Source organism: Arachis duranensis, chromosome 5 (assembly GCF_000817695.3).
Source record: "Arachis duranensis cultivar V14167 chromosome 5, aradu.V14167.gnm2.J7QH, whole genome shotgun sequence".
In the NCBI taxonomy this organism is placed as follows: domain Eukaryota; kingdom Viridiplantae; phylum Streptophyta; class Magnoliopsida; order Fabales; family Fabaceae; genus Arachis; species Arachis duranensis.
The window spans coordinates 29,347,537-29,372,845 of NC_029776.3; the positions used below are offsets into that span (position 1 = coordinate 29,347,537).

A 25,309-nucleotide genomic window follows, 5' to 3' on the forward strand; every position below is an offset into this window, starting at 1 on the left:
AAATAATTTTTTAAAAAATTACATTTCAATATAATATATTAACTCATAAATAATTAATTATTTAATTTTTAAAAGTATAGAGTTTTACACTAGTTTTAATGTGAAAATAACTTGCTCAAATTTAAAATATTAATTTTAAATTATTAAGTGAAGATTTATAAGCAATATTTTTTATGTTAAATAATATTTAGGAACAGCCATTTTGACACATAACTATTATATAGTGTTGAATTAATTGTTTCTAATGAAATAACAGTGATTGTATTTATATTTGTAATATGATGAAATTATTGATAAATGAAATATATCTATTGGATAATTTATTTATTTTATTTTTCAAAAAAACAGAAACAATATAGACAAAGGTCATACTATATAATATAATGAAATGATGGAAATAAATGCTTGCTAAATAAGTCTTTACTCTTTAACGAAAAAATAATTAGCAACTAATAACTATAAAACAAAACCAAATTCTTACAAAAGTTATTTTTCAAACAAAATATTAAACATTAACTAAAAAATATAACTATGTCCCCACAAAAATATTATTTTCCAATTTAATGGCCAATGTTCAATCTCTCTACTCCGTGTAATGTTTTTGGGTTTATTTTTTTATTCTCGTGTTTCGTACTCATATAAAATAATGGGCCAACAGTCCATCATCAAGAACGGAACTTGGTTAACTCTATTCGAAATGTTGGCTCAGCTTCAAAACCCCCAAGCCACATTTAGGAGAAATTTTTCTGCAAAACCTGCTCCTTTCTAACCACGTGTAGCAACGACATTTAAATAGGAGAATATCTGTATATTGAATTTTTACCGTAGAACGAATCAATTTTAAAATGCGATTATGTTAATCAATAGTGTCAAACCACGCTAATAAGGCACACCATATTTTACAGTGTTGGACACTTGAATTGTTGTCAATAAACTCATCTGATCTTATTACGAATGCAAGGCACAGAACATGATGACAAGGCATATATAACATGACACTTATATTAGACTTTTTAATTTTAAAAAGTATAAGTTAATTTAAAAAAATTTATCTTTAGTGTTTTTAAAAATATTCGAATGATTTAAAAGTTGTTATTGTCTTCTTAATTTATCAAAAATAAAATAAAAGGTTTATATTTTTTAAAAGTACAAATACCTGTTTCAATCAATCAATTTGGTAAAATTATTTATTTATTTATTTATTTTTATTTTAATGCTTGTAATAAATTTTTCTACAACTTCGCCATTATCCTTGACTTCTTAACCTTTTCTCTAAAGAAAAATTTTCCCCTAATATCCTTAATATCATTATCGTTATTTAGCATGTCGAGGCATATATAGTATGTTAATGTCATACATCTACCTATATACGGTTCAAATATAATAAATTTGTTAAATGATTTCACTTTAATAATTGTTGATGACTTGGCTCAACTACAATTAATAGATAATTTATTTATATTTTTTTTGGAGAAAAAAACAGAGATAAAGTAAAAATAATAAGAAAAGTGAAATTGTACTTCACTATCACCAACAGCTTAGAGGCTTACACATATGCACACCCCCATCTCATAATTAATTGCTCTATTTATGATTGATTTTAATTTCTCTACTTATATCAATTTGCTGGCATGCCACTAGATTATAGCGACTCCACTACTCTACTTCACTATCACAATTCACAAGCACTATATTAGCCAAACCACTTTGGTTAATTTCTCTACCCTTCTCATCATATATACCTTATGCTTTTATTTCTCTCTTCGTTTTTGAACAATGAGGGTCCGAAAAGTGACTTGAACACATGACCTAAGAAGAGTGCAAGACTATACTAAGTTACTAACAAACTGAGATAGCCACAAATAACTCTGGGTATAACATTGTTCATTGTAGTAACAAAATATTAACAGCAGTCAGAGTCTCTATTGTAAAACAAAGTATATTTTATTAACATATGATTAGCATTTCCACTAGACTGAAGGTTGGTTGAATTTTAGCAATCAATGGAAATGTTGCATGTGGAAGACAAGATGGATAAGAGGTGATTGCCAACTATGATCCCTCAACGGGTCACTACCATCGAACTGGCAGCACCTCTACGTACACAAAAGTTCCAACAAGTTAGGCCAATCTTGGTGTTAGTATCAGTGAAAATTAGCTCAATCATTTCAGAGGATGGCTCTTTACATTCCAAAAACAAAGCAATTTGAGTAGCAGGGAAGCAACAACACACTATCTTCCACAGCAATAGGTTGCCTGAAAGGATTTACCTGAACCTACAAGGAGAATTCACAATAATTCATTAGAAGACAGGGTGAGAGAGAGAGAGAGAGAAAGAGACCAATTACAAGCAGAAAAAGAACTAATAAAAGCTTACAGGCAGTCTAAAAGAGCGATTAATTACATTCTCAATGCAACTTGCTGCAAGATGACAAGCTTCCTCACAATAATCAGTAAAAACGGCTGGGACATCTAGTTTTTCAATTAACTCCTGTTATTTGGACACCAAAATAGAAAAGGAGTAACATAAAACGCACTTCGAATATACCCTAATTGTTGTTTGTTTTAAGTAAGTACAATAATAAAGAGGAAGGTAGAACCTATAACTAACACCAAAATAAAGGATAAGAACATGGTAATGACATACAATACTAGGTAACCAACTTGGATAGGCAGCAATGCCACCATTTGGAGCAATCACTAGATGAGGGGAGGAATCCTGCAAGTATAATGTTAATTAAGAGGAATTTATTGTGTTCAAGTACAGCAACATATTAGAATTCAGGAACAAGCATTTCTCAACATTAGTTTTATATTGGTTCTTATCTAATATTAAATTAGATACCTTAACAATATCTCTATATCGGTCGTGATAGAGTCCATGCCACAGCTGCAATGTTACTGCCGAAGTAATGCCACTCTGTGTTGATAAAATGGCATTTTCACTCGCTGATTTGCAGGTACTCTGGTCTTCATTGGAAGAAGCATACCTGGAAATGCTGATCTTCTCACCATCCCTGTTTACTCGGAGGGATGAAGGACAAATAGTTAGAGCAAATAGTGTCGAGTATCAGCTCATAGAAACATCTATTTACTGATTACAGCAATGCATCAGACCTTTGTGGAGGAATTGCAGGTCCAACAAGTTCAATATGAATATGTACGCCGGGGAAGAGTGCCTGTAGTTCTCCAAATACATCTAGTTGTAGCAATTCTTTCTCAGGTCCTTCCATTAAAAAAAATTGATCATTAATGCTTGAATATGTAGTGTAAAAAAGAATTCATATTTAAATTTGAATGCTTCGAAAGGACGGGGAGTTTTTAAGAAATTATATACCAAGGTAATGTAGGTACAACTTATCACAGACTTCAGGATTCAGGGTTCCAATTCCAACTAGTTGAGCAGCATGATATATTGTAAGTGGCTGAAACAGGCAAAGCATACAATTTAAAAAATAAAAAATAAAAAAGTTATCAAAGATATTGTGGGTTATATCCTTCTTACATCTCTAATTTTATCAGAGGAGGAAACTTTCAATGGTGGTTTCTGCTCTATTAAGTAGTCAACAGAAAACAAATACATTCCGCAAGTTCCAGTTTATAATTTGCAAGGTGAAATTAGAAATTCTTTTCTATTTTAAATATTTTCAAACACTAGTGGGAAAATTGTTTTAAAGGCCCTGCACATTCCATCTAACATTAACTACATCAAAAGATTAGGTCCATTCCCCTTCTTGTACTTCTTTAGTTACAAACAAACTAAAAAAGCCTAATTGTTACATAATCATACCCAGTGAAATGAGATAGACACTTTTGAGAAAGAAAAAAAGAAAGAAAAGGGGCTACACAATCATACCCAGTGAAGCAGCAAAGCAGCAGGTGAGTCCAGTGGAATGCACCTCCAATTATAGTAGTCACTCCAACTATGCAACTGCACCGGAATTTGAGATTCGGGTGCTAAACATTTATATATTGGATTTTATTTTCTTTTCAATTTAATACATATGAGGAATTTGGAATGGAGAAACAAGCTTCAATTGTATTACCATAACAAGGATACAAATTTCTTGGAAGATCCCAACTGTTGTTTAACCTGCCAAGACTAAACTCCTTAGACCAGCTTGTTCTAAGCCAAGTAAATACACCATAATTTCAGAATATGAAGCTTGAAGGAAACAAGAGAACCGTAAACAATCAAATGAAGCAGACGATTCGCCACAACGGCATTCGATCATCCACATCCCCTTTTGATGGATTCCCCTCTTGCTCAAGAAAGAACACCTAGTTTCCTGCTTCAAAAAAATCTGTTGAAAAAGCTAAATTAGCATAAAAAGCATATATGAACACTTTACGGTAACAATGTTTTCTTTGAAGGTTGTTAGAATCAGAAATCACCTGAACTGTAGCTTCTTGAGAGAAAGTGAAAGGAAAATCATTGAGTAAATGCACACTCTCCATCTGTTGCTCTAACCTATCACACTCATGTTTGTGGCTACTCCAGTGTTCAATCTAGGGTTCAAAGAAAAAACGGAGAGATATGAAGAAATTTGTGAAACGCAGAACTATTCAGCGAGCGAAAATATGTTCAAAACTGCGGATCAGAAATTGAGATAGAGAGAGGGACCTGATGAGAGAGAGAGCAATAAGCGACGGCTCCGCAGCGAGCGCAGGGCCTGGTGGCGGCGCCGGTGCAGCGCGTTCTTCCGCTGCCCTTCGCGGCGCACTCCATCTTCTCCTCCGACGTTTCTCTCTGCAATCGGTGCTCATGTGCATCGCGTGTGTGGCCCAGCCCAAGTCTCCAAGCCCACTAGGGCCCATTTCTATGTTATCTCAGACCAAGATTGATTAGTTGAGCAAAGTCCATTATCATTTTCTATAAACGGATTTTTAGTGATAAGATAAAAACAAAATAAAAAAACAACTTGAACGGATTACTTGATTATTTGATTAGTTCATTTATTTGCTTAAACAAATGTTTGAGTTTAAATACTATTTTTAATTATATGTACTAATTTATTAATTAGTAAAAAATTTTTAAATAAAATATATTATAAAAAAAATTTGTTTTCTTTTATCTAAAAGAGTAAAAGATCTATTCAAAGTTCAAACTAATGAATTTGGATCTTATTCTTATCCATAAAATTTTGGGCAAAAAATTCTAATAAGCCACATCAAGAAGGGTGTAACGTAAATACGCCAAACTGAAAATCGTTTTAGCAATAAGCCAGACGCTATTTTTATGTAATTCGAACCAGGGTGATTCGAACTACAAACGTGAGTAAATCGAACCAGGAAGGTTCGAATTAGGGGAAAGGAACTTTGAATGTAATTCGAACTAGGCTAGTTCGAACTATAGGCAAGTGTGCAACGTATGTAATTCGAACCAAGCTGGTTCGAATTACCCTTGGCGTGCTCCTTTATAAATCGAACCAAGGTGGTTCGAATTATGGGTGATTCGGCTATATAAGGAGTTTGAATCACCCTCATTCGAACTGTTATTCCTCCCCCTACCCCACAAAATATCAGAGAAAATGACCCAGATTCTCTCCGATGAAGACCTGAACGGAATACTCTGCTGATGGGGGACGATCCGGCACGGTTATATCGCTTGGACGGAGTCGCTCATATAGCCGGGGTCATCAACAAGGAGGTTAGTACGAAAATATTTTTGATTCTAGCGGTATTTGTGCCTTAGTGGTTTTGCATGTGGGTTAGATGGTGGTTTATGTTAGTGGTTTATGTAGGTGGTTTATGTGAGGGGATTATGTTGGTGGTTTATATTAGTGGTTTAAGTTAGCGGTTTAAGTTAGTGGTTTATGTTAGTGGTTTAGGTTAGTGGTTTAGGTTTGTGGTTTAGGACAGTGGTTTATGTTAGTGGTTTAAGTTAGTGGTTTCTGTTAGTGGTTTATGTTGGTGGTTTATGTTAGCGGTTTTTGCGAGTGGTTTATGCAAGCAGTTTATGTTAGTGGTTTAGGGTAGGTGGTTTTCGTTAGTGGTTTTATGTTGGTGATTTGTTTTACTTGTTTGATGGTAGTTGTTTTACGCTAGCTCTTTTATGTAAACCGGTTTAGTTAAGCTGTTTCTTGTTAGTGGATCTCGTTAAGCTAGTTTATGTTAGCGGTTTAGTTGTGCGGTCTATGGGTTTGTTTTCCAGTTGCTTATCTTTCATGTAATGTTATGCGGTTTTATTTAGCAGAATGGTTTGTTGATGATTTACCGTGCTGCTTACGGCTGTGGTTGGTTTTTAAGCTGGTTCTAACTATGCGGTTCATTTCATGCGCAGCCCCAGCGATGCATTAGGAGCATGCGGCGGCAGCAGGGCATGCGACTTGATGACAGATACGTTCCGTACTTGCAGATGGAAGGTCTATACCATCTTGCAAGGCTGAACGACCGATGGTTCCGGCTAGACGAGGCCCTTGTCAGTGCATTCGTGGAGCGATGGCGTCCCGAGACGCACACGTTTCATATGCCGTTCGGAGAGTGCACGATCACACTCCAGGACGTGGCATACCAGCTGGGTTTGCCAGTGGACGGCCGTTACGTGAGCGGGTGCCTATCGGAGTTCCATATATACATCGAGGGTGGCCGTCCAGCCTGGGTTTGGTTGCAGGAGTTGCTCGAAGTTATACCTCCTCCCAGTCAGGTTCAGAAGTACGCAGTGAACTGCAGCTGGTTTCAGGAGACTTTCGGTGAGTGCCCTGAGGATGCAGATGATGACAATGTGCGCCGATATGCCCGTGCGTACATCATGATGTTGTTGGGCACGCAGCTGTTTGCGGACAAGTCCGGGAACCGGATTCACATCAGATGGCTTCCGTACGTAGCGAGCCTGGAGGAGCTGGGTACCTACAGCTGGGGTTCTGCAGCACTAGCTTAGTTGTACCGGTGCATGTGCCGAGTGGCGAACAGACATGTTGTCAAGTTAGCGGGCCTGCTTCAACTACTTCAGTCTTGGATCTTTTGGCGCTTTCCTGGGTTTAGGCCTGCACGATATGAGATGATTAGCTGGCCGTTGGCCTCGAGGTATTATACTAGGCATTCTCTATTTCAATTTGACATACATAAATGCGTATTCATTAATAGTCTATTGCATAATCTAAACACATATTTCAGTAGATGTAACACATGTGTATGGTGCAGATGGTCAGGTTACAACCCTTCCGGGAGCGAGAAAGGTCCTAGAGTGCAGATGTGGAGGCTCAGGATAGACCGATTACAGGACAGGGAGGTGAGTATGCTAGTTAACAAGTGTCCTTTTATAATCAAACTTTTCGAGTTGTGTCCTACAGTTGCCCTGACAAGGGTGAGTTCCTTGTGCAGTTTATATGGATGCCATATAGTAGCCCCGACGTACTTCAGGTTGTGCATCCAGAGGTTTTGGAGCCTCGGCATATGGCGTTGTGGCGCTCTGTGACCACGCTGATCTACTTTGCTGTCATAGAGTGGCATCAGATAGATCGTGTTCTTCCGCAGTTTGGAGGGGTACAGCCCCCTCCGCATCCCGCCCTGAACATCGACTTTCTGATGTCCAAGGACGGGAGAGGTGGCGATCGATGGTTCCCGTCTTATTTGCAGAAGTGGCATCTCCACTGGGACTCTCGTCAGGAGAGTGTGCTGAGGTTCGACGTTGTTGCCGACCCCGAACCGTCGCATGAGTTCCTTGAGTGGTGGAGTCAGCATGGGAAGAGGTTCTTGTCTCCGGACACGCAGCTGGGGGATCCGAGAGCAGCTCCGATTCCAGTTGAGGCCTCACAGCGGGGTCTGGGGTGAGTTCCTGACATGGATCGTCCTGAGGACGTGCCAGACAGGCGTAGGGTTGAGAGGAGGATGGGTGTGGGGACACGGCGGAGCCAGCGTGAGTGGAGGTAGCCTGACCATGGGGACAACGATGACGATCAGCATGGGCACGTTGGCGGGGGTGGTTCAGGGGCTGTTGCAGCTGCTGGTACTAGCACACACGATGGCGGTCATGGAGGTGAGTGGTATGGTACAGGGATGGGTGACGGGGCTGACACAGGTGACGCTGGACTTGGATCGGGCCCTCTTGGACATTACTTCGTTGGTGTGCCAGCCGATGACCAGCTTGAGCAGGGGGGTACACCTTGGCGCATCTCGGGATCACAGTGGTCAGACTTTATTGGGTCAGACACGCTTGTTGGGGACTTCGGGAGTCCACGCTTCCTAGAGGAGATCACCGCCATCATGCAGGGGGACGTGACTCCCCGCAGTGGTGGTCAGACCTTAGGCACACAGGCCCCGTTAGATGTTGATCTGAATGAGCCTCCATCCTCATCCGCTGGTCACCAGTTCTGTCTCGGAGGTACCCCTCTATCCGCCTTCACCGCTGCATCAGAGTCTGTCGCAGGGTCGTCGGCGGCACCCCTGCATGTTGCGCCACCTGCACAGCCTGCCCCACAGGAGGATGGGGATGACATCGAGGATGAGGAGCCATTTATCCGCCGAGGTCAGAGGGCACGGGTAGCCCGTCGCTGTGGTACTGGCTCGCATCTGTTTAGATGATTCACGTTTCATGTATTATGTTCCCTAAGGTTCAATCATGTATGATAATGATATGTACTTTTCTTGTTATGTTATAGTCTGTTTACCTATGTTATTTGTTATTTGTGTTGTGGGACATTGACTATTTAGAATCATTGAATCATGAAACAGTTTAGTGTTTATTTTTACTTATTAAATTTTGCATCTACGGAACATGTAGCAGTACTCATAATGAAAGAAAACATATTCATTACTACTTGCAACAATCAAAGTACAATGTATAAAGATCAACCAGTTACATACGTGCTCAAACATTGCATCTAACAGGAAAACTTAAATGTAAATAATACTAACACTAACAACATGCCCACTAATGGCGCCCTGTTTGAGACGATCCTCCAACCTGTGGGCAACTACGTCGTGTGTGTCCGGGTTGGCGACATAGGCCGCACCTCTTTGGCCGATTCGGATCTGTCTCGTCCATATTCGTCCGTATCCTAGTGGATATAGGACGACCCTCTCTCGCACGCCTCTTGTCAGGGTCCGAAATCACCGTGGGCCCGTCGTAAGGTGGCCAGAAGCCCTCCGGGATCGGAGGTGTGAATCCCATCCGATACACACTGAACACCGAGCTAATCTGATAGACGCTGTGAACGTAAGAGGTCCAAGTGACCCGTGAGTAGGCACAGCATGCAAGTGCGTGCTGACACGGGAAATGAAGAGCCTGGAAGTACCCGCAGTCACATGTCCGAGAGGCAAGTGATACTCTGTAAGTACCCAAGGAGAAAGAACCAGTCGGAGTGGTCTCTGCTACGGTGAACTCGGAGTTATCTCGGTCATACAACGTGACCGTGAAGCACCTGGCCGTCTTCAAGTTGGCCTTAATACACTTCACCAAATGCTGACTGAATTGTTGTTCGGTTCCCATCTGGGCCTCAGCCTCTCTCCCCTTGCGAACAAAGAGTTCCGCAAGCCTACCATATGTTGCCTTCACCAGGGATGCTACAGGGAGATTTCTGACCCCCTTGAGGATTGAGTTCACACACTCGGAGATGTTCGTCGTCATGTGACCGAATCTCCGCCCCTCATCACGATGCTGAGTCCACAAGGAGTAATCAATCCGATTCGCCCACTCACACATCGCCGGATCTTCAAATCACAGAATATCAAACCAATAATCAAATTCAACCTCGGTTTTCGCATACGCCGCATTCACTAGAAGCCTCCTAGCGTCTTTTCCCTTGAAGGTAAGGGCAAAATTAGCCGCTACGTGTCGTATGCAGAATGCACGGTACGCAGATGGCGGTAACCAACCTCCGTTAGGGGCCTCAAGCGCAGCCTTGATGCCGTTGTGCCTGTTCGATATAACCAGCAGACTGGGCTACGGGGTCACGTGCTGTCGAAGGTGCGAGAAAAAGAATGTCTAGGACTCCGCATTCTCACCCTCTACTAGTGCGAATGCGACAGGTAGAATGTTGGAGTTCCCGTCCTGTGCAATCGCGATGAGCAACGTTCCCCCATACTTCCCATACAGATGTGTGCCGTCAATGCTGACTAGCGGCTTGCAATGACGGAATGCCTCGATGCACGGCGGGAAAGTCCAAAAAAGACTGTGGAAGTACGCTTGAGACTCGTCCACGTGTCCTCCAACTAAACCGGGCTCGTCTTAAGGACCGTAACACTACCAGGCATCGTCAGCTGGACACCCAACACCCACCTAGGTATGTCGTTGTATGACTCATCCCAGTCACCGTAGATGAGGGCAATAGCCTTCTGCTTTGCCATCCAAACCCTTCGGTAAGTCGGCCTAAAACCAAAGTGCGCTGCCGTGGCGTTCAGGAGCACCTTTATGCTCACGGATGCGTCAGCCCTAACCATTGGCATAATGAACGCCGAAATCACATGATAATCCAAACTCCTGTGGTCACTGGAGATGGATGTGGCCAGGCAAGTGTGAGGTCCATTGTACCGTTTGACCTCCCAAATGCCCTTGCGCTTTCGGAGACTCAGTCGAATCAACCATGTGCACCCATTCCCAAACTCGGAACACTTGCCCACATACCGGCGGTGATCAGACTCCACCACCTTGTACTGTACCCCTCGCCGGATGCTGTAAGTCTTCACACTTAACAGGGCCTCATCTTTATCCTGGAATTGCTGACCAACCTGGAACTCTGTCAGACCAGCAGTGCCTTCCGCATCTCTAGCTCCAAATCCAACAGCGTGCCCTAAAACCCCCTCATGCCTCATGGCGTCCAGGTCCAACGAGGAAAAATGTGGTGGATACTGTTGTGTGTCAGAGCTAGAACCACCGCCCGGCAATGCAGGCCCAGTCGCTCCAACCTCGTCGCCGCTGTCATCCTCAATCGTATCCAGCTCGACGTCGTCCTCCTCTACATCACCCAAGACTCCGTCTCCAACGCCAACCGGTGGAACGTCCTGTAAGGCGTTCGGCAGAATATCAAAGGATCCTACCTCGTCGCCTACGCCGTCATTCAGATCAACAGCAAAAGACGGGGAGGCGACAAGTTGGACCGCTGGCTCGTACACTAGGACGGAGGAAGAAGCCACCACAGCCCTGGAACTGGAACCAGCTGCCGTGGCTACATTGGTGGTATTCCGGTTCGAACCTCCTGAGCTAGATACCACATCAACCAGCTTTGCCAGCAATTCTGGTGTCCTCACCTACGGAAACTGCCTCCGACAAAGAAACATGACTTGCAGGTCCTCATCACTACCAATCATGAGACAATCATACTTCACCGTATCGTGCAGGATCGTGACTGGAATGCGATAGAAAAACTTCTTAACCCGCTTCGCACCTTCCAGGCCAAGTTTCATCAGCACAGATCTAACAAGGTCATCATACCTTGTTGTTGGATTCACGACAATACAGAGAGGATCCTTATCTGTGAACTTCACTCCGGAACGAGTTTTCCTCTTAATGGATCCTCTGTGGTGAACCAGAACAACAAAACTCTCATCACTAGCCATCTTACTCCATCTAATGAGACCAACTCACGTTTAGAACGGTTATATAGAGGTCTCTCTCCAACTAATTCGAACCGGCCCGATTCGAACTAAGGTTTGTGTAATTCGAACCAATCCGGTTCGAATTACTAAGGCCAGACTCTCTCTCTATAATTCGAACCTCCCTGGTTCGAATTATGTGCACTCAAGGTTCGAACCGACCTGGTTCGATTTATGAAGAAAATTCAGGTGTAATTCGAACTGCACCGATTCGAATTACTCTCATTTGCAGTTCGAACCATATCAGTTCGAATTATATATATACAAGATCCTGCGCATTATTGAAACGATTTTCAGTTTGGCTTATATACGTCAATTTGAGATGGCATTGGCTTATACTGGTTTTTTGCCCTAAAATTTTAGATGATATTCTACTCATGAAAAGTCGAAAACGTTTAAGATATATAATTGATTAAATCATGTTATTTTTGTCAAAATTAGATCAAATAAATTAATTTGGTCAAAAAATCAGTGAATTACTCCTTAAACCAATCTAAATTAATCTTTTTTTAATGACTACAATATCTCTATTATAAAAAATGACTAAAATACTTTTATTTTTATTATTATTATATATAAATTTTGAAAACTCTAAATTCTAATCTTTTTCTTCTTTTTTTACTTTCATAGACAAAAATAATATAATTCAATCGATTATATATATTAAATTTTAATTACTAAAAAATATTTTTAAAAAAATATTTTAAACGTCTTTATTTGAGTAGCTCCTAAACGTTCAATCATCAAAATCGTTGGAGTAAGTTAACCAATGTTAGTAAACATTTGGGTCAATATAAATTATAACTCAAAATTCTTAGCAGTAATATTACAAAAATTTTTGTTCCAAACACGATGAATGTGAAAAACTATCAAAGAAATTTATCAAACATTTTTTCTATAAAATATACCAACCATATTATGTATACACCAAATAAAATGGGTAGGATGTCATTCGGTTGAAGCACCTTACTATAATGGAAATTACTAAGAGCACCATGCCTCGCAAGCTCGCCCGAGCACATGTCTGCATATCCTGAAACTAGACTGAAGCGAACCAAAAAAATATTTAAACCATTTCGTTCCTCCTTGAAGGCCAAAAATTAATGAATAAATAAATAAATAGAGGTTTATATCATTGGAAGGTTTTCAAGTGGTCCAGACCACTTTTTTGGATCTCTGATGATCCATGTACGGCCGGTTAATTTTTTCGAGTTTGTCCTGTAGCGGGTTGTGAAATGACGTGAATGTCCCTGAAGAAAGTCAAAAATGACGACAGGAGGAGTGCTCAGCTCAAAGGAAAAGTGAAGCCGAGTAGCCCCTCAGCAAGCTGGCGTAAGAGGTAGAGTGCTTGGGCTGTAATACGCTGTCGTTTTGGAAAACCCCATATGCCCTAATCTGATATTGTGGTCTCACCCATGGAGGCTTCGAGGCGGTCTTCATCCCTCATCGTTTGTGTTGTTTGTGTATGTAGCTAAAGTGACGGTGGCCTTCGAGTAGTGGATCGGTGATAACGGCGGAGGTTGGAATGTAAGTAAATGGTCATCGCAGCGGAGGCGTTGTTTATCTCACCCGGCCGATCGCACCAGTTCTCAGCATAGATCGCGGGTCGTGTTAATTAAAGGCGGTGGAGATCGCGCAATTTTGTTTGTCGACGCGTGGGTCGGATCGCCCTGTGTAAGTCCGTCGATGCGTGGAACTCATTCTGCCATTTTCCGTTTTGTTTTCAATTTAATTTCTCCATTGTTACATTGTTGCTGAAAGTTTAAGCTGTCTCTGAAATAATGGAGGTTTTACTACCCTAATTCGATGTTGTTGTTGTTCTTGATAATTATGAAAAGATATTGTATGATGTTGTTGAAAATTTGTGTGATGTGTTAATGTTGTTTTAACCCCATTGTTGATGTAATGAGATGATTGAGCAGAAATTGTCCTGTGAAAAAAGTTGAGGTAATCGATTTTGTTGCTTAATCCGGTTACAAAGTCTTGAATTTGCTGCTCCAAAGAATGCGTTATTGTACTCTGTTTTTGTAAGAAAAAGCCGTCGGCATTTATTTTTTTACAAATTGCTTTGTACCTACCTGTATTGTTAGTAATGTTAGGAATTAACGGTGAACGTGTTTGGTTCTTTGTGTCGTAGTTGTAATGCATGTGGTGTTTTTGGAAGTTTGTGTATGTAGTAGGGAAGTGGAGGCTGTCATGATGTTGGAAGCATGTTGGATAGTAGATGTGGTGGTAAAGTAAGGGTTTTTGTTGTATGTAAGTGTCATAATTTTTCATTGATAGGCTGAGTCAGTTTTGATTCGGGCAAGTTGATTATAGTAACTGTGGCAAAGAAGTTTGTGCAATCCCTTGTTTATTGTGTGTTATAGTTTGACATTTTTGGCTTTCAGGTAATAATGGCATCAAGTAGCAAGTTTTGGAAGGATGCGTTTATGTGGAATGAGCCTCTTCTGGACAACTGGACGGAGGGCAATGCTGGTGTGTCGAATCCACAGGTACGACGGGTACACGTGCCAATCTGTATAGTGTGTGAGTGGATTCGAGTTGGATGGGAACGGTCTGTTACACCAGCTGGGTGGTATTGTTCATGGAGTTGGTTTTACTCTTAGCATGGGTGAGGGTTATGCTGTGAGAAGTTATATTCTATGTGGTGACTATGATGTGACGAGTCTGATGCGTTTAAGATCGCATCTGCAAGATATACATTTTGACTAATTTAAAATGCAAGGCTTTGATGTTATTTAGTGTTAATATGCATGGATATGCAATATTTAAACAGAATGCATTGCACATAATGGCAGCTGGTAGCATAATGTTTGTCTTGTTATTTGAGGACACAATGTATGATACCAGAGTGGAGGAAGATGCTGAGTCATCCGATTGGGAAGGTATGGGGGCTTCGATGTTGCCCGTTTTTTTGGGTTTGGATGGGTTGCGAGCGGAAGATGTTCTTGAAATGGAGTTCTCTTCACCTCAGGAGGCAAGCGGCTTCTATAACAATTACAGCCGACTAAAGGGCTTTGCATCAAGGCGAGGCAAGACGGTTAGAAACACTGCCGGAGAGATAGTGCGGTACACGTTTGTTTGTAATAGGCAAGGATTTCGAGAGAAGAAATGGTTGGAAAAGGTTGATCGCAAAAGGGAGCATAAGGCTGTAACCCGATGTGGATGTTTGGCGGAGATGAGGATAAAGAGGAAAGAGGGTAGTGGGAGGTGGTATGTTTCGCGTTTTGTCGAGGAGCATAACCACGAACTTGCGTATGGGAAGCTTGTTGATTATCTGCGGTCACACAGGAAGATATCTGAGGTAGAAGTTGCTCAGCTAACAACCATGAGAGAGCTTGGGATTAGCATACCTAAGATTTATGAGTCCTTCGCAGCACAACTAGGGGGTTTTAACCTAGTAACATTCACAAAGCAAGATATGTATAACGAGATACGGAAACAGAGAGGTCTGCAAGGCGGAGACGTAAGTGCAGCTGTTAGGTACTTGGAAGGTCTGGCACGCATGGATGGGAAAATGTTTTGGCGCTACAAGTTGGGATCAGGGCAACACCTATGCAACTTGTTTTGGAGCGATGGTCGTTGTCAGGAAGATTATGCGATATTCGGCGATGTGCTAGCATTCGACGCTACCTATGGCCGCAACAAGTACAACCTACCTGTTGTAGTATTTTCCGGAGTAAACCACCACAACCAGACATGCGTATTCGGAACAGCAATGGTGTCATGCGAATCGCAGGAGTCATATATTTGGGTTCTTAGGCAGTTTCTGGAATGCATGCAAGGTAAGGCACCGCAATCAGTCATCACGGATGGCGACCCGGCCATGCGTATAGCAATCCGCACTGTTTTTCCTGACGCACATCATCGGTTGTGTGCCTGGCATCTGCTGAGGAACTCGACTGCTAACATAAGCGACCCGAGATTCACACAGATGTTTAGACACTGCATGCTGGCAGATATGGAAATCGAAGAGTTCGAAGCGTATTGGGAGTCAATGGTCAATGAGTGCGGTGTGAGGGAGGTTGAGTGGGTTAAGGACTTGTACACCAAAAAGCACGCTTGGGCAACCGCATACATTCGTGGTAGATTTTTTGCTGGAGTACGGACAACCTCTAGGTGCGAGTCACTACACGCCAAACTAGGGAGGTTTGTTGAGAGCAGGTACGGGGTGTTAGAATTTGTCAGAAATTTTCAAAGGTGTGTGGATTTTCTGCGTGACACCGAGGATGAGCTAGACTTTCGTTCATGGTACGGAACACCTGTGCTACAAACGGAGTTCGTTGAGCTGGAAAAGTCTGGATGGACTATGTTCACCCGCGAAATGTTTCTCAGATACCGGGATAGCCTGAAACGGTGTGTTCGTGTTAGAATATGTGAATTTGATGACAGTGACAACCCTCATGCATATACTCTTCAGAAGTATCAGAGGCCTGAGATGAATTGGAAGGTTTATAGGGACCATATCTCGAACAGATTTAGTTGCAGCTGCATGCGTATGGAGTCGTTTGGCATTCCTTGTGTGCATATCCTTTCCGTTTGTGTAAGGCTAGACTTGGTGGAAATCCCTGAAAGCCTGGTGCTGCGTAGGTGGTCTAAGGCAGCCAAATTGGAGATCCATAACCATTGTGTTGAGCAACACACTGCTGACCCAAGTGTGACCTATAGGACACGATTGGGTGCTTTCTCCCAGCTGTGTAAGCGTTTAGGGCGCGTTGCTTGCATGAGCGATGAAGACTTCAAGCTTTACTCAAACAAGCTTATGAGCGATGCTCTGTTCCTTGAAATAAAGTACGGCTTAAGACCATTAACGGATAATATGACAACAGCAAATGATTGCGGGGTGAAGGACCCCATTCGTGTCAGGACAAAAGGCACGGGTCGGATGAGTCAAGCAGGCGGTTCTGTGCCGAAAACGAAAAGAAAGTGCAGCACATGCGGGAAGCTCGGGCACCGGAGGACTAGATGCCCCAACGGAGGCGCACAACCTTCACCCAGGAACAAACAATCACTTGCTGGGAGAAATAAACGCAAGCGAACGAAGGTTACCACCTAACTTATTCCTGCATGGTCTATTTAGTATACGACGTTAGCAATAAAACTAACTCTATGGAACGGTTTAATATTAATGCCATCTAAATCTCTGAACTCAACCAAACGGTGTTTTTGGAGCAGCAGTAGGTATTTCATTATTATGTTCCTGCACATATGTTTTATAAAAATTTAAGAAAATTTGTGTGTGTGTAAATAAAATACAGTTAGTGATTAATGCACGCAGGCAATTGTCTGTGTGTAAATTTTTTGATTCCCATTGAACTGTGTTAACATGTTACCTGTTTTGCGGGTATATACAATGCCCGACGATGGTATAGCGGCAGTCCTCGTTTTAATAACATTAAAGTCACAAGATACAACTTGGCTTTTATTAAGCCAGCGTCTTCACAAATCGTTCATGCAAATCATTGTGTGCATAAGTATGATTTAGCCAGTACAATGTTCATGCTGCAAGGCGTTTCCTTATCATTGCCTAATTAGTGTCTTAACAGCTATGTGGTTTGACATGCTTGTTAATATGCAACAGGTACCCGTCGTTGTTCCAGATAATTGTCCCCCTGAAAATGCATCTCAAGCTGGATGCGACTTATGGGAGCAATTTTCGCTTGCAGACCCATGACGATGGTCGACTTAGTTGTGAGCTGTTATTCCAACTACGATGTTAAGTACGACATGTTTGCCTGAAACCGATTATTATCTGATTTCTTATGTTTGCATATAAGGATGTTGTTAATAATAAACCGGTAAATCTAATTTCTATGTTATTTGGTGGCTACAATGTTAGACTCTGCTCGTACTGACGTTTATTCATATGAACACTAGGACAGCTGTGGTTTCTTATTATAAATTCTATAATGGACGGGATTATGCGGATTAGTTGCATTTTATGTGCTGTATTACCCATGATTTTGTCGTTCTGCGTTGAGGATTCATGCAGGAAGGTATTGATTTAGGGTTTCTAAACCGTGATGTGTTCCCATATGGGCCCAAAAGTGACATAAATCGTGCACGAAGGTTTGGCCTTTCACCCATTTGGGTTAATTAATATTTATATATTCAACGTCATAACCGGTAAACCGTTTCAGATGGGGTTTCTCCAGCTACGTAATGGTGGGTGTTTCATTGGTCCACTAGTACACCGATTAAGATTGAGTATTTTAACTATATGCAGTCATACCGTAATAGTTAAAAAAAACTATTCTGGTCAACAATTCATTAAATGCAGATATTCTAATATGGCTTATTTTTTTGTTGTTGCAAACATATATAATCTGAAATTTGATTTTAATTGGCTTAAAAAATTTTATATCTATAACATTCAGGAATAAAAAAGCTTTAGCCTAAAAGAGCTGATTGTTATTGTTAAATATCATAATAGGTTACATTTTGAAAGCAATTAAATTGAAATGTAAGAATATTAAAACTTTATAAGAATAAAAAACCTTTAATCTACCAGACCACAGCTTGCATTTACGGTAGTATTACTCTAAACAGATTAAGCTATGATTATTAATAGCGAACCAACATTTATTGTTTCCTAAACGTTATTCATATAATCAATAGTCGTATGGATGATCGAGTGTTGTGTCCTTTTAATTACATCTAAAATTTATTCCAAAACTATTTTTATGATTATCATTTCATAGCATTCCGTAATATTGCTTCAGAGTGGAAATAGCAACAATTAGATATCATCGTTAAACCTTTTATTAACGAAGGGGAGTAAAATCGAGTGTCAGATTTAATGAATCCCATATCTTGTTCGACTACCATGTAACAACTGCAAAATGACACAGCTGCTGCTATTACTTCTAAAATAGCTATAAATTCATTCATTAATAAACCGCATACGGTTCACATAGTTTTCCTAGCAAAAGCAGGCAGCAGCCATATATAACATCAAGGGCAATGAAATTGCCATAACCTACGTACAAATACGTTTTGGCCATACATCCCCATTCAATACCAGTAGGTGTACCTCGGGGGGTGTGGATGTTGTGCTCTAGTCTGTCGACAGGACCACTAGTATCCACACTCAAAAGTAGCCATGAAACACGTAATAAAACCAGACATACATGTACCACACAGTTCGAAATAGTAGTTAGCCAAAAAAGTAATACGAGTTCTACTTAGATCACAGTTTCCTGCTTGTAATCAAACGTTAATCTATAACAAAATGCAGTTGTCAACTGTGTTTCTACCAGATTTGCTGAAGTTTTTCAGTCCTTCATGCGAATAACCTTCCTCCACGCTGCATCTGCCTTGGAGACCACTGTTGCCTTCACCTCGTTACAATCCAAAAGTACAATCTTTGTTGCAGTTTTCATCCTTAATTTCAACGGGTCCATCTGCTTGTAAGGAAAATATGGGGTCAAAATGAATGTACTCCTTCGTAGAGACACAACATGGTAACATAATGGAGGACGAACCTGCCAGGGAAGGTTTGAAACTTTGAATTTGCCTTCTGTTTGGATCCAGTTCAAAATCCACAGACATGAATCATCGCTGCAAATTCGGAAAATGTCATTTCAATCACGAATTCCGTCGGCCATGTAGAGTTGAGAGATTATAAAAGAAATCATCACCATTCCTGGTAACTTGGGACTCCATCGGGATACTTAATTGGTCCCCAAGTGGTCGGATCAGCACTAACATGGGAAAAGCTCAGCATGTTAGGTTCCAGCATGAAAAACTGGGCGAGCAACAGTAGCTGCATTAACGAAAAGCAGAGGGGGGTAAGTTGGCACGGAATGATAACCGCATTCACGTCTGTAAAACTTATGGAAAATTTGTTGTGAGGTAGAATGTTGTGCAAATTCTATTAGACTAACAATGGTTCGCATGTTGCGTTCCCTCCGCTCCTGGTGCTCTGGAGATCTTGTGACATCAAGGCAGTATACCCTCCCATGCTTAACGTCCACCACCATCAGGTACCAGGAGTATGTTTTTTCGCACACCGGGACCAAAACCTGTCAACACATCAAAAATTAATGCTAGGCTACAAGTTGAATGAAAGAACGGTCAAATTTGGAGTTAAAGGTTACGTTAACAACGTGTTCTAGACGACTAGTTGCCGGCAACCATCTGTTCATGTATTTTCTCCTAATGACCTCGAATGGCGTCATTGCTATGACGTCATCGGCAAACACCGAAGGTGTGTACCAAACACGAGGTGGCAGAACGCAGCAGGCTCGCATGGAGGCGCTCATGAGGATTATGTTCATAATCTGTGCACAAAGGAAACAACTGTGTCAGTCTTGTTATGTATCTCAGCTTTCTAATATTAACGGCACCGTCGGGTTGTACTCACGTCAACATTGGGCATATAAACCGGTGATAAGGAATGGAATCCTGCTCTAGGAACTTCCAATGCTGAGAACTTGAACAGCGTTTCCCTGAAATTTGGGGAACAACATTCACTTCCATTACAACGTTATCTACAAAAAATATATTAGCTACATTATAAAGATTCTAATAACCAAAGATTATCCTTACAAATATTGATCATTTTTTCCAAAAATGTAAGCGTCCATCTTGCATTCGTCAAGTGTCAGGTCCATGTGAACGGTTGGCCTAAAAACCATTTGGAATCCCTTAAGAAGAGGCAATACAATGTTAGTTAGCCACAGCATACGAGGTTCTAATCAATTAAATGCGTAATTAGTAGTATACTGAGCATTCAAAGGTGGGGATTCTTGCCAGTGGAATTAACAGAACGGGAGACTCCATTACGTTCATCATTCCATACGGTTTGAATGCACTCCCAACCCCTACAGAAGAGACATTAACATTCGTCTGGCTATTCTGCTGAGTCGTTGCGACCTTCCTACAGTCAGGCTGTTCTTCCCCAACGACATGGTTAGAATCGATTGGCTCCAGTTTAGGAATTTTAAGTGGAATGCCGCATGTTTCTGGGGGAGAGAACATCTCACATACTTTTGTTGTGCACTCAAACTTTGACATGCTAGGTAGGTCCCTGTAAATCTGCACAGCCCCCGTATGTTTTGTTAGTCGTTTGTTTATACGATAAAGAACGGCAGTTACATAAGGTAGCAAGTGTGTTAGTTACCTTTTCACAGACTCCGTCAACTGAGTCGAGTGTAATGGTCGCAGAGTGGGTGGTCCTTTTAGGCACACCAGAGCACCAGTACTGCGCAAGTGGGCGCTTAGGCTTTCCTGAACTGTCAACGCCCTTAATAGGGTGAGGAGTTGAAAGTGCCTCGTCTATGATGACGTCGTCGTCAAAACCAGGAGAGTTTGGCACGATTATGTCTAGCGACGGAGTAACAGCTGACATGGCCAACCACTTTCCTTTCTCCAAGCTTTTCGCTTGTTCTGCTGGTGATCCAATCTCCTTAGTAACAGCTGCTAAATTTTGTCTTTGCCCTATGATGTTGGGTTCAACCTCCGGGTAACGATCAGCTGCCATTGTGGCCTTATCTGTGGATGGCATAGCGGCTCCTGAAGTTGGGCTCGCCCCTTGTGTGGTTAGTAGTGAATGGATCTCAGTAACGGACTTCCCCGTCTGGTACGTCGGTCGCTCCAGCGCCGACATGCGACCCTCCAAAGCAACTGTCCTCGCATCGATCTTCTGTGTACTCAGTCAAGAAAACAAAAAAAAAACATCAAACAACATCGCATTTGAATACCATTTTCGACCTAACCACCATGTTAGAATGGGTCAAATGTGGTCTTGCTATGACATGGTCACGTGGGATATTTTTTTTGCTCGGGTCAAAGAATAGAAATTAAAAATATTTTGGACGAAAAATGGATCACCACATGTTCTTTAAAACAGGGCATGTAAAATATAAGGTACGAAAGGTGGTGCCTTTGTTCCAAACCCAGGTGCATTTCATAGATATCTCATCGAACATAGTTGGCCTAAAATTTCTTGTTGGAAAAAAAAAATGGGTCACATACCTCGAGCAGCTTCACTGCGAGGAGCAGTAGTCCATCATGTTGGGTCTTGGGATCTTCAGTTAGGTTTTCTCCCTGACCACCATTAGGGCTCTGTACCAAAAAAAATGTTACACAACCATTATAACAAACTTCGGTTTCGCACAAAGGTAAGATGGTAGACCAATGTCAGAAAGACGGTTCAGTCGTACCACGTTCATCGTTAGCTCTAGATTAAGGGTCGACATTCCATTTGCGACGGAGACCTTGGAAAGGGTTTCCATATCTATCGCGGGAACAACTCTGGAAAACAACGTCAAAAATTGTTAGTAAACTAAACACAGTGCTTAACCGGATAAGAAACACACTATTTTGAGAAAGTCTTTAGGCCGAAGAAGGTGTAAGCTTCTGAAGACCCACAGGGGGGAAGCAACATAGACGAAGCAACATTTAACTTACGCATCATTGGTCTCAGTCTCCTGGGACTCCGCCGGCAGATTCTCCCCGTCGTCCATTATCGCCGTTTGTTCGTTTAGGGTTATGTCTGCCTTTGGTAATTGGCTGGAGTACCGCGGTTAGGCTTTCTTTTTGGTTGTGTGTTACTCTCTTGCTTAAGCAAAGATGTGATTTTATACAGATCCCATGACTGAGGCGTTTGTGCCAACATTGATTGATGTGACCCTTCCAGGTTGACCCACCTATTTTTGTGCTACCCACCCCTTGACAATCTGTGTGGAAACACTCGATGTTCACAATATATTTCTTGATTCACTTCTTATTTTGTGTAGAGTTTGAACAGTCTTGCCTTCCACAGGTTGCCATTTCCAACTATAACATAACATGAGATCAAAAATTTATAATTGTAAAGCTAAATATTAAATACCAATTTTAAAATTAAATTTAAATTCAGTAATTCTCATCTATGCATAATGTCAAATACATGTTAACTAAGCTAAGCATTTAATAATTAAAATCTTAAGTAATGTGTCAATATGATAATATAATCAGCCATTGTTCGGTTTCGACTGGATTCGATTTGTTATGGATATTCGCTGCGACATCCGCTGCAATTAAGCCTTATGTACAAAAATCCAATCAGATCAAATCTATACTATATAGGTTTAAATCGGTTCTGGTATGGGTGGAATTGTAAATTTGGGTTTCGTTTGGCTATAATTTGATTTTACAACCTTCGAGCAAAGGTTTTAGATGTAGTTACAACAAAACTTTTTGCAGTTTCATTGTATTGAATTTCATCGGTTTTTCACCAATTAAGAACAAAAAGATGATTTCGTTGTAAACCTATTTGAGCCCGATTATTGAAATAAAGAGAATTTTTGACGCAAATCTGTTTAAATAAGTATTGGATAGATGTTAAGATGTTTTCCATTCAACGAAAATATTAATTCATGGCTGAAGGTGCAGCAACATCCTAGACAAATAAATATTGTGAAGTACATATTTACTTTCGGTTAAACAGTTAGCTTGTTCAAATTAAAAAAGGAAGTAATTTTACCCAAACTCACATTTTAATAAACACATCCCTACCATTTTATTTCAATGTCGTAAATTCAATATAAGCGTGGATAAATACTACAACTTCATTCCGTTCGTATTGAACACTAACAAGCCGTTATCTAATTCAATTTGCAAATAAATTTAAATTGTAAATGATATCCTTAATTTTATTGCACCCTAGTTAACCGGACAAAGTATATGCATTTCACAACAAATTTAACCCTGGACGTGTATGTCATTCAACTGTTCCCTCCGCCAACCTGGCTCTCACAGAGGATAGCAACAAGTTGAGTCAGATGTTAGGAACACTGCTAACATGGAGTGCCTAAGTGGGCCAATCCATCCCGACCCATGCAGCCACGCGAATACAATATGGACAAACGGGGCCGACTGGTTCGATCGGCAACTAAATGTGTGCAAAAATATACTTAAAGTGACAAGTCTATGGACGACATGGCTATAAAATCAATTGCACCTGCGGGTGGAAACAGGCCGGGCCCGGTCAGAGTTTACTCTTAACAGGCCAGGCCTGTATTAGAGTATATCAGGCATAGCCTGAGCTGTTGCCTGGTACAGCTTTTCTTATGAAGATTGCGCCTGGCCTGTAATTAAATCTGGCCTTGCCTGAAGCATGTCAATTGGCCTGTTTTATTTTTTATAATGATTATTCGTAAAAAATATTGTAACGTTTAAAGTTACAGAACATAAAATAAGAAAAATATGGATAACATTTATGCAAAGTACACATATCTAATTACAGACACAAATGGTGCGATGGACAAAGGTATTATAATAACAAAGGAAACACAAGATCCAATATTTTTACTAGCATTTCAAGTGGTACAATAAAAGTCTCTATATATATGTATTTGCAGCCAGATGCCGGCCTGACAGTCCCAAGAGCCTTTTTCAAGTGACTTCGAATGGCCTTTTAAATAATATAGACTTGGTTAATAGCTTGAGCCTTAAAGTATTTCCTATCAGGCCAGACTAGACCAGGCCAAACACAGGCCAGGCTGCAGGCCCCTGGCAGGCCGCCTTGGCTATTTCCACCCCTAAGCACAGCTTAAAATAATTCAGCATACACGTCATCGGTTTAGGGTTGTAGAGTTAATTAAAGATAATTTGATAAACGCAACGACATAAATGAAACAACATCTGTAATAATTATACCGGATCGCCCTATTGGGCTAGAAAAGACCAAAGCACGTTTGGTCTCCTCGGTTCGGTTGCCTCTGTTATTATAACATGCTGGGGTTCTATTCTGTGATTATATTTGAAAATAATTCAATCTATATTATATAACACAACAGCTCTAATCATTGAGGCAGTGACCCACTCACCAGACCGGTTCAACAACAGGTTTGGTTTTGGCAACTTTCGGAGGAACATTATGGACAAGAGACTCGATTCACATATAAACATTTTAGTTGGGTTGTCAGTACGGTTGGCCTATTTTGAAATTTAACCCATGATTGGTGGGCAATGCGCTACAAACCAACATAATCACCCCATAATATCGTACTCTAAACGGCCAAAAACCGTAACCATATATGTCATTTGTCTACACTAATAGCGAAACGTTACTAATTGTTTCTTCACGTTTGGCCAACTTTACTTCTGAACGTAAGTCGTGTTTAAGATCTTCAGATTATTTTTTCATCTTCTGTTCCTTGCTGACTATACTAGTTATACATGGTAACATAAAAGAAGGGATACTTTAAATTTAAAAAAGTCATATTTGATGAGTACTTTATTATCGACATTGAAGCGATGTGTACGGCCCGACATTATGAAGATGCCAGCCGAGATATTTCTTTACACAACTGGCTTGTTATACAGTTACACATAAACAAAAAGAGACATATCCAACTAGATGTACTGTTGTTTTAAATTTATGTATACATCCAAAGTCAGAGTTAACAAAATGAAGGTAAATTTAAGGAAGTTAAAAATTTACCATCAATTAATAATTTTGTAGTGTTTTAATTGGTAACACACACATGTAAAGTCCGGCAAACATATACGATATAAAACTAGTATCTTCGATACACGTTTAATGCTATGTTTGTTTACGTGGACAATGGAAGGAAAGAAATGGGAGGAAAGAAAATGGAAAGAAAAATTATTGTTTTTTTATTAATTGGTTGAGTATGAAAATTGAACATAAAGACAACGGAGGGAAAAAAATTTGGCGGCGCCCACCATGTTTTTTTCTCTCCAACATTGGAAAGAAAATGGAGAAAAAGCTAATGTTTCTCTCTATTTCCAATACTACCCATCCACTTTTTCAATATATATT

General features: G+C 40.8%; 4 protein-coding genes across 6 annotated transcripts; 2 read left to right on the top strand and 2 right to left on the bottom strand.

Annotated features, from left to right (window-relative positions):
* Positions 1 to 1,853: 1,853 nt before the first annotated feature.
* On the bottom strand, positions 1,854 to 4,790 carry LOC107489029 (uncharacterized). Of its 3 annotated transcripts, none has more exons than XM_016109814.3 (11): positions 4,625 to 4,790; positions 4,396 to 4,509; positions 4,186 to 4,304; positions 4,047 to 4,093; positions 3,857 to 3,957; positions 3,338 to 3,425; positions 3,118 to 3,226; positions 2,846 to 3,017; positions 2,648 to 2,719; positions 2,405 to 2,491; positions 1,854 to 2,276 (listed from the first exon to the last, which is right to left on the bottom strand). In XM_016109814.3, the coding sequence occupies exons 1-11, from the start codon at positions 4,727 to 4,729 to the stop codon at positions 2,184 to 2,186; spliced, it is 1,107 nt and encodes a 368-aa protein (XP_015965300.1). In that variant the 5' UTR covers positions 4,730 to 4,790; the 3' UTR covers positions 1,854 to 2,183. The 3 variants fall into 3 exon arrangements, with proteins under 3 accessions (XP_015965300.1, XP_015965299.1, XP_020998227.1); XM_016109813.3 differs by having other exon boundaries at positions 2,378 to 2,491; positions 4,625 to 4,787; XM_021142568.2 differs by lacking the exon at positions 2,648 to 2,719 and having other exon boundaries at positions 2,378 to 2,491.
* Positions 4,791 to 5,578: 788 nt separating this feature from the next.
* LOC107489007 (protein MAIN-LIKE 1-like) lies at positions 5,579 to 6,880 on the top strand. Its single transcript, XM_016109789.1, has 2 exons — positions 5,579 to 5,650; positions 6,284 to 6,880. The coding sequence occupies exons 1-2, from the start codon at positions 5,579 to 5,581 to the stop codon at positions 6,878 to 6,880; spliced, it is 669 nt and encodes a 222-aa protein (XP_015965275.1).
* Positions 6,881 to 9,658: 2,778 nt separating this feature from the next.
* LOC107489006 (uncharacterized) lies at positions 9,659 to 11,496 on the bottom strand. The gene is made up of 3 exons (XM_016109788.1): positions 11,192 to 11,496; positions 10,220 to 11,140; positions 9,659 to 9,857 (listed from the first exon to the last, which is right to left on the bottom strand). Exons 1-3 carry the CDS (start codon positions 11,494 to 11,496, stop codon positions 9,659 to 9,661), a joined length of 1,425 nt encoding a protein of 474 aa, XP_015965274.1.
* Positions 11,497 to 12,947: 1,451 nt separating this feature from the next.
* Positions 12,948 to 17,209, top strand: LOC107489005 (protein FAR1-RELATED SEQUENCE 5-like). The gene is made up of 5 exons (XM_016109787.1): positions 12,948 to 12,995; positions 13,816 to 13,836; positions 13,923 to 14,027; positions 14,312 to 16,579; positions 17,117 to 17,209. Exons 1-5 carry the CDS (start codon positions 12,948 to 12,950, stop codon positions 17,207 to 17,209), a joined length of 2,535 nt encoding a protein of 844 aa, XP_015965273.1.
* The last annotated feature ends 8,100 nt before the right edge of the window (positions 17,210 to 25,309 follow it).

Bases quoted from the DNA above. Each gene is read 5' to 3' on its own strand.
- LOC107489029 (XM_016109813.3), bottom strand. From the start codon at position 4,729: ATGGAGTGCGCCGCGAAGGGCAGCGGAAGAACGCGCTGCACCGGCGCC. The intron at 3,958-4,046 runs GTAATACAATTG...ATAAATGTTTAG, and splicing joins AAATTTGTATCCTTGTTATG to CACCCGAATCTCAAATTCCG. The intron at 3,018-3,117 runs GTCTGATGCATT...CCGAGTAAACAG, and splicing joins CCTGCAATTCCTCCACAAAG to GGATGGTGAGAAGATCAGCA.
- LOC107489007 (XM_016109789.1), top strand. From the start codon at position 5,579: ATGGGGGACGATCCGGCACGGTTATATCGCTTGGACGGAGTCGCTCAT. The intron at 5,651-6,283 runs GTTAGTACGAAA...TTTCATGCGCAG, and splicing joins CCGGGGTCATCAACAAGGAG to CCCCAGCGATGCATTAGGAG.
- LOC107489006 (XM_016109788.1), bottom strand. From the start codon at position 11,496: ATGGCTAGTGATGAGAGTTTTGTTGTTCTGGTTCACCACAGAGGATCC. The intron at 11,141-11,191 runs GTAGGTGAGGAC...TGTGGTATCTAG, and splicing joins CTTTGTCGGAGGCAGTTTCC to CTCAGGAGGTTCGAACCGGA. The intron at 9,858-10,219 runs GTGGGTGTTGGG...TATATCGAACAG, and splicing joins TCATACAACGACATACCTAG to GCACAACGGCATCAAGGCTG.
- LOC107489005 (XM_016109787.1), top strand. From the start codon at position 12,948: ATGGAGGCTTCGAGGCGGTCTTCATCCCTCATCGTTTGTGTTGTTTGT. The intron at 14,028-14,311 runs GTACGACGGGTA...ATATTTAAACAG, and splicing joins CTGGTGTGTCGAATCCACAG to AATGCATTGCACATAATGGC. The intron at 16,580-17,116 runs GTTACCACCTAA...AATATGCAACAG, and splicing joins ATAAACGCAAGCGAACGAAG to GTACCCGTCGTTGTTCCAGA.